The sequence below is a fragment of the Branchiostoma floridae genome, chromosome 9 (assembly GCF_000003815.2).
Source record: "Branchiostoma floridae strain S238N-H82 chromosome 9, Bfl_VNyyK, whole genome shotgun sequence".
NCBI classification, from domain to species: Eukaryota; Metazoa; Chordata; class Leptocardii; order Amphioxiformes; family Branchiostomatidae; genus Branchiostoma; species Branchiostoma floridae.
In genome coordinates, this window is record NC_049987.1 from 17,369,072 (window position 1) to 17,376,995 (window position 7,924).

General features: G+C 39.9%; 1 protein-coding gene and 1 pseudogene across 1 annotated transcript in view; one reads left to right on the forward strand and one right to left on the reverse strand.

The window, feature by feature from the left end:
- LOC118423519 overlaps nucleotides 1–4,026 on the forward strand; it is a 7,406-nt gene extending 3,380 nt beyond the window's left edge. Inside the window, exon 5 of the mRNA XM_035831699.1 lies at nucleotides 3,002–4,026. Within this exon, the coding sequence (XP_035687592.1) occupies nucleotides 3,002–3,199 (198 nt within the window). The 3' untranslated portion in view covers nucleotides 3,200–4,026. The remainder of the gene's footprint in view (nucleotides 1–3,001) is intronic.
- LOC118422235 overlaps nucleotides 3,414–7,924 on the reverse strand; it is a 9,770-nt pseudogene continuing 5,259 nt past the window's right edge.

A 7,924-nucleotide genomic window follows, 5' to 3' on the forward strand; every position in this document is an offset into this window, starting at 1 on the left:
CTTGTGAAAAGGCCGCGGCTGATCCGGAAAGCGCCGTTTCTATGGTTAACGGGATCATAGAGCCGGGGAGACGTACGAGTTTTTGGGGGGGGTTGCCCAGTCTCGACAAGCCACACGGATACGGTTCGGGGCCAGGTAGCCGCGTTGTACAAAAAATCCCGGAATAACTACGTCTGACATTGTGTTAGAAACTTCTCCCATGTACGTGTGTTGGGGAGAGAGGCCTTAAAACTCGACAAGCACGCGGATATTTAGGCTAAAACTCGATGTTTTGCTTGCCGGGCGTGCGGTACGCCGCCATTTTAACACTGAAGACTGGTGATGTTCTGCCGCGCGGGCGGCTTTTTTTCCAACATGCCTCAATTTTTAATAAAAAAAACTATCATTACCTGGCGAGGTATGACGTTTGTCTAGAGCACTGACGGGGTTAAAGTTTTGGATGTTGTGATTTAGATGAACTAGAAAGGGATTTGTCGGGTTAGCGGCCGATTCCACTGGCCGGCGGGGGTGTTGGAGGGACGTCCCCTATGCCCGATGACCATACCATTTCCGGAGGAGCGTCCCCTAATTGAGGGAGAAACATCCCCTTTCCAAGAGGAGCGCCCCCTTGAAAGTTGAGGAGTGTCCTATTTACCTCCATGAAAAAATGGAGGTATAGTTTTTGGTGTGTCTGTGTGTGTGTGTGTCTGTGTGTGTGTCTGTCTGTGTGTCCGCATATTTGTGGTCAGCATAACTCATGAAGGGTTGGGTGGATTGGTTTCATACTCGGTGTGTTGGTAGTGTGTGATGAAAGCTGGAAATGATTAGATTTTGGGCCCCCTAGCGGCTCCCCTTGGTACTGCAGCGCAACTTCCGGTTTTGCTATCTTGGTGTTCTGAACATGCTATGGTCACGATTTTTCAGTATTAGATAGCTCTTGTGCTCAGGAAGAAATGACATAAGTTTGGGCCCCCTAGCGTCTAGTTATGGGATAGCAGGGGCATTTTTGTCAAAAACTTCTGAAGAGGATAACTCAAGAAGGGAACAACGGATTTTCATCATTTTTGGTATGTAGGTACCTTAGACAATGTTTTACAAGATAAGATACTAATTATGCAAAATAGGAGTACATTTGCATAATTAATGAGAATATTCTATCATAGCAGTTTTTTCAATGTATCTCTTGTTCCAGACATGCTATGGTCTTGACATTTAGGTGGTAGATAGCTTTTAGCGCCATAAACAAGTGGGGCAAGTTTCAGCCCCCTAACATTTAATTGTGGAACTGCAGGGGTGTTTTTGTCAAGACACTCCAAAGAGGATAACTGCAGAAAGGAACAACGGATTGCCTGCATTTTAGGCATGCAGGTAGCTTAGGCAAAGATGTTCATAATGATAAACATGTTATGCAAATGAGGACTTTATTTGCATAATTAATGAGGAAATTGTATAGTTCCATTGTTTTCAATAACTGGACCTCAATACATGTAACACATTGTTGATTATGATAGGTGGAATATATAAGCAGATACCAAATATGGTAATTAACTTATTTGCATAATTTATGCAAAAATTGCAAAACCACTTTATGATTAATAATGGGAATTTTATAATTGTGACATATGTACGTTATTCAATGATTAACAACACCATGCATAAATTATGTTAATGTTTTAGTCAATTGCATGGAATTTACGAAAGCTCTAAATTTTCATGGAGGTATGAGGTCGCCGAACTCTAGTTTACCCTGCGTTTGTCTGTGTGTCTGTGTGTCTGTCTGTCTGTGTGTAAACAAAATAACTCATGAACGGTTGGGTGGATTGGTTTCATACTTGGTGTGTTGGTAGTGTGTGACAAAAGCTGGAAATGATTAGATTTTGGGCCCCCAAGCGGCTACCCTTGGTACTGCAGCGCAACTTCCGGTTTTGCTATCTCGGTGTTCTGAACATGCTATGGTCACGATTTTTGAGTATTAGATAGCTCTTGTGCTCAGGAAGAAATGACATAAGTTTGGGCCCCCTAGCGTCTAGTTTTGGGATAGCAGGGGCATTTTTGTCAAAAACTTCTGAAGAGGATAACTCAAGAAGGGAACAACGGATTTTCATGATTTTTGGTATATAGGTACCTTAGACAATGTTTTACAAGATAAGATACTAATTATGCAAAATGGGAGTACATTTGCATAATTAATGAGAATATTCTATCGTAGCAGTTTTTCAATGTATCTCTTGTTCCAGACATGCTATGGTCTTGACATTTAGGTGGTAGATAGCTTTTAGTGCCATAAAAAAGTGGGGCAAGTTTCAGGCCCCTAACATTAAATTGTGGAACTGCAGGGGTGTTTTTGTCAAGACACTCCAAAGAGGATAACTGCAGAAAGGAACGACGGGTTGCCTGCATTGTAGGCATGCAGGTAGCTTAGGCAAAGATGTTTATAATGATATACATGTTAAGCAAATGAGGACTTAATTTGCATAATTAATGAGGAAATTGTATAATTCCATTGTTTTCAATAGCTGGACCTCAATACATGCAACACATGTTAATTATGATAGGTGGAAAATAAGCAGATACCAAATATGGTAATGAGGAACTTCTTTGCATAATTTATGTAGAAATTGCAATTTATGTAGAAATTGCAAAACCACTTTATGATTAATAATGGGAATTTTATAATTGTGACATGTGTACGTTAGTCAATGATGAACGACACCATGCATAAATTATGTTAAATGTGTTAGTCAATTGCATGAAATTTACGAAAGCTCTAAATTTTCATGGAGGTATGAGGTCGCCGAACTCTAGTTTCTAGAGGAGTGTGCACATTCGCGAGGGATGTCCCCATTCGATTGGTCGGGGTGATTTAATGGTAAATGAAGGTTTTGCAATCTGATATCATTTTTCTAGTCTCTACAACTGGGGTTCGAAATTGATATTAGTGCTTATTTGAAAAAGTTATGATGACGAATTTTTAAGTAAAAGTAGATATGGATATTTACTGACTAAACCTTTTTCTCTGTAGGTGCACGACATTTCTGACACGTACAGAGAGTTCCCACAGCAGCGCTGGGAGAAGTGGGTGGAACAACACGACAGTTCCGTGTGTCTGTACGGGGAGGACATGGTGGACAGCTGGCTCCAGATCTACGTCACAGCCATGAAACTGTGCAACGAGTACGGGCTCATGGGAGGGAGGCGCTTCGTCGCTCGTAAAGTGTGAGAAAATGACTTAGAAGATTACTCACTCGTTTTTGTTTTAACTATATAACTGTACAACTGTATAATTGTATAACTGTATAAAAACTATATAACTAATAACTATATAACTACATAACTACATAGCTATATAACTATATATATATCTATGTATCTATATATCTATATAACTATATAGCTATATAACTACTATATACGCAATTAAGAATAACAAGAACTTTGATCGTTATGACGTCATGTTAAGTCATTATGACGCCATTTATATTTTATTGGCTGGAACCATGGGGAAACTATGTTCACAGAAAACTTCAAGGTATGCAGCAAGAATGTAACAGCAAGTGTAGCCAACTGAAAAATAGTCTGCTATGACGTTAGTTGTCAATAGCAACATTAATGACGTCAAAATGGCGTATAACAATGTCTGCTATGACGTCAGTTGTCAATAGCAACATTAATGACGTCAAAATGGCGTCAGAAAGGTTGTCATACATATCCAAGCTACCAGTAGTAAGCTACCCTTAGTGACACATCTTCGCAAGATTTGTTAATTTTTTTTTCCATCTTTCATATCTCGGTCGAAGTGATCCGACAAATACATATTAGTAATGTACAGCAGAAATGAATGCATCAGGTACTGGTGTATTCATTATCCTATTGTAATTTTGCCAATATACATAATATCATGTACAAACGCAAATAGGACTTAGCAAAGAAGAACAATATTTAGTACACATTCTTACGGCAAATCAGATCATTAAACTGAGGGTTTAAAGTAAAGGAAGGCTGTTTGGAGTATTCGTAATTAATTTCATCAGGTTGGTAGTTATTGTAAAGAACTTTATTAATTCATCAAGATTCAGAGAGAGGGCGATCTGAGAGGTGTGTTCAATTGCGCAACGGAATTATACATCCTTCACAAGGCCCACAGCTCCCATGTACAGTTAAAACAAAATAATGCATGTATATGTGTTTGGAGTATCGTACCAAAATTGTCAGATGGAAAAGTTTGCTGGCTGCAGACCCAAATGGTTCTATGGTCGAAGGTTTTTAACTTCAGTTAATCGGGTAAGCAAAAACAGGACATTTTTTCTTAGGCCTGCCATACCATCTATTGATCAGTTTTTTTTCTCAACAACTTAAGTCTTGTAGCACTGTTAGGTCACCGATATCGATATTTCTTAGTCACCTCTACCACTACCATTTGTCACCACTATCTCTGCCTCAATTCCGAAATGAACACCCGCCTGTTTTGCCATGCCTCGGTTTATTGATTACAAAACACTCGCTGTACCTGTATCTACATAGCCGGTACAACCGCGATTCGGCGTAACACACCAGCTTCTGTACCTGTATCGACATAGCCGGTACAACCGCCCTTCGGCGTAACACACCAGCTTCGCAGGCACACGGCGCGGCAGCAGCTGGTTATATGTCACAAGATGTGCCATAAGAAATGGTGTTAATGCCGTCAACCAGTGTTTGCATCAGCTCCACTTCGGTACGCCCCATTCGTTGACGGTTAGAAACGTCATAGATCCCGCCTCCACCCTCACGTTTTTCTAAAAAGAACAAAATCAAAAATGATTTAAGTTTAATTGAAATAACCATACACAACCAGTGGGGTCATATGGCGTCACTGCAGGATGTTTGGCCTGGGTTCAAATGCGCTAGCATGCTACCGATCTTAAGCTTGTGCCCCCGGGAAAGGTACTTAACACGACGTTCCTCCTTCATTCACTGCAAATGAGTACATAGTTTCGGTCAGGGCGGGTCCAGAGGAAGGTCCCTCGGATAGGACGTCAAATTGATCATAAGGTCCCCGTAATTGAGAAGGGTTACAGACCCCGCTGAGTCGGACACCAACAGAGCTTTGTTATCGAGGCTTTCTCAAGAATGTCTTGAAAACATGAATATTAAAAATGCCCTTACGCTGGGGTTTCTGTTGCCACCTTAGCAAATATCTTTAAGATCGCAATTATGTTTCTAATACATGTATTTCACTCCTGACGTGGCAGATTTCGCTGAAGTTGGACATTATTCCTAATATATTCTGTTGCCATAAGTTATCCAAAGTTTCTACCTCCATGTCGGCCTCTAACATCCAGTCCAAGATGACGACACAGGGTCTTGAATTGGGATTCCGTGAGCGAGTTGGGGATGTGCATGTGAACGCTAGCGCGCATGCCCGTGCCTAGGTTGGTAGGACAGCTCGACAGGTAGCCATTATAACTGCTTGTGAGACGCGAACTCGGTCTGCGCATGCTTCAGCAGGGCCTTGTTGATGGCGTTGATGCCACGACACAGACGATCGAACACTTGCTTGACGTTTGCTCCTGTAATTCATGTAATAGTTACGCATGTCAATGTTATAATTCGATGTTGGCATGGAATTAGCTATAGCAGAAAGAACAGCAGGTATTTGAAACACAATGTATCTAGGGTCTACCGAAAGTGCGAAAAGGAACGAAAAGGAACGAAAAGGAACGAAAAGGAACGAAAAGGAACGAAAAGGAACGAAAAGGAACGAAAAGGAACGAAAAGGAACGAAAAGGAACGAAGTATGAAGCAAATTCAAATAAAATCGATGGTAATATTAGGAAAAGGTAAACTGTGATCGGCAAATGCATTTTGCGGCTTGTTCCACGAAATTCCTATAGCAATGGCTCAATGGAGGAATGAATATTGATGAGACCTATCTATGCATATCTATGTTCATGTACGTGTTAATGTGGTTATAACATTCCTTAGAATATCCATATTACATTTATATTATAAAATTTCACAAGAAGAAATGGATTATGTTGAGAACGATTGCGCATATTTTATCATAAAAAGCCATGCTATGTGGATATAGTTGTTTAAAAAATGCAATGATAGCAAAGTTACAAGTATATGTATTGCACAATTTGTAAGAACTTGACCTTAGAGAAATATAGGTCGAATGTTCGAACCCAGGGAAGTCGACGATCGGAAGTTCGAGCCCAGCATGTTGGGAATTATTCTTCCTTCCTTTTTTTCACACTTTCATTAATATCAATACAACGCCTTAAATTTGTTTTGCAACCAGGACATCTAAACCCGGCATTGGGATTTTTTTATCATCAGCGAGGGCCTGATGTCGGTCGCAAGAGGCAGAAATTTATTTGTATTGAATATGACGGAAAATTGTTGACAGAAATTGTATTTCCCAATATCCTTTGCACAAATTCCTCACGTTGGCACCTTTCTTCCCGCCAAAATGATGAATACTCATTGTACAACTTGATGAAATCTCTTTGGTACAATGTATATATGTCTCTCCTTTTACAGCTTTTCTTTCGTTGTGAACGAGCGAGAAGATATGTCTCCAGTCTCCAGAAAACCATGTTGTTGGCCCTGTTGAAAGGAGCTGTCATGCTCGTGGGGCAGCAGTTTATTAGCATATCTTTCCTGACCGGATTTCGCGGGTCATTTGCATGCGGCGCTCCCCTCTAGGGAGAATAAAAGCCACCCAAATACAACAACAACGTTACAATCTTGCCTCATCCTGAAAATGTATAATAATCGATAATATATTCGATATTCATCTACCACCCACTGAATTTTAGTCCTAACTTTCTTATCTCAGTTCCGTTTCTTTGTATTTCGCAGATCTTCAAAGAATAATTTAGCCACACAAAAACAACAGCCTGAAACAGCGCTGTAAAAATTTGATAATGTCAAATTCTCGGTAAAATAAAACACGTTTCATAGGCTTCTAACGCCCGCAGTACCGATTCCTTATATTCTCATTGATTTTATTTAAGTTTGCTTCATACTCCATTCCTTTTCGTTCCTTTTCGTTCCTTTTCGTTCCTTTTCGTTCCTTTTCGTTCCTTTTCGTTCCTTTTCGTTCCTTTTCGTTCCTTTTCGTTCCTTTTCGCACTTTCGGTACACCGTGTATGTAGGGATACTAGTTTTTCTAAAGATGAGTCTTGCATTGAAAAAAAAGTTGATTACCAAAATTGAATATATTTGACGTCAGGTAAAAAGCTGCCTTCCCGTTCTCTCATTTTTAAGGAACTGTTATTGGGCCCCCTGCGGAGGTCATCATACTGCAGTAAGTTCCAAACAGTGAGCGGTAATTGTATCCAGGCACAAAGTCAAGCCGACCAAACAAACACCGTAATACAACTCATGCAGTCTCAAAACTGATGCAGTCCTTTACTACACATTACAGTTTGGGACTCCGGGACGCGCACAAGGGAATGGCTGCGGCATTGTTCAATACTGTTATGCATTACTATATTACCGTGAATACAATTGAACAGGGGTTTGCAGACGGATGATGTGCTCTGCTACCTCAAAATAAAGCTAACTGAGACAATGTAATTCAATACTCTGATGATTGACTATGGCCAAAAATTCAAAAGAAATCACAGATAAAACTGATCATGAAAACCCCGTAATGAGCATAAACGCGAAATACCTTTTTGCATAGAAATAATCCTTAGATGATCCTCCTCATTCACCCACGCCAAAAACGTTTTGTCATTGTTGTAAAAGATGCCACGTCCCTCTGGCCAGTCTCGGCCTATCCCTGCACCAACCTGATACTCATCACTCTCCTGTTGCAGATAATGATAATAATGATAATAATGATAATGATAATGATAATGATAATAATAATGATAATGATAATGATAATGATAATGATAATGATAATGATAATGATAATGATAATAATAATGATAATGATAATGATTATGAT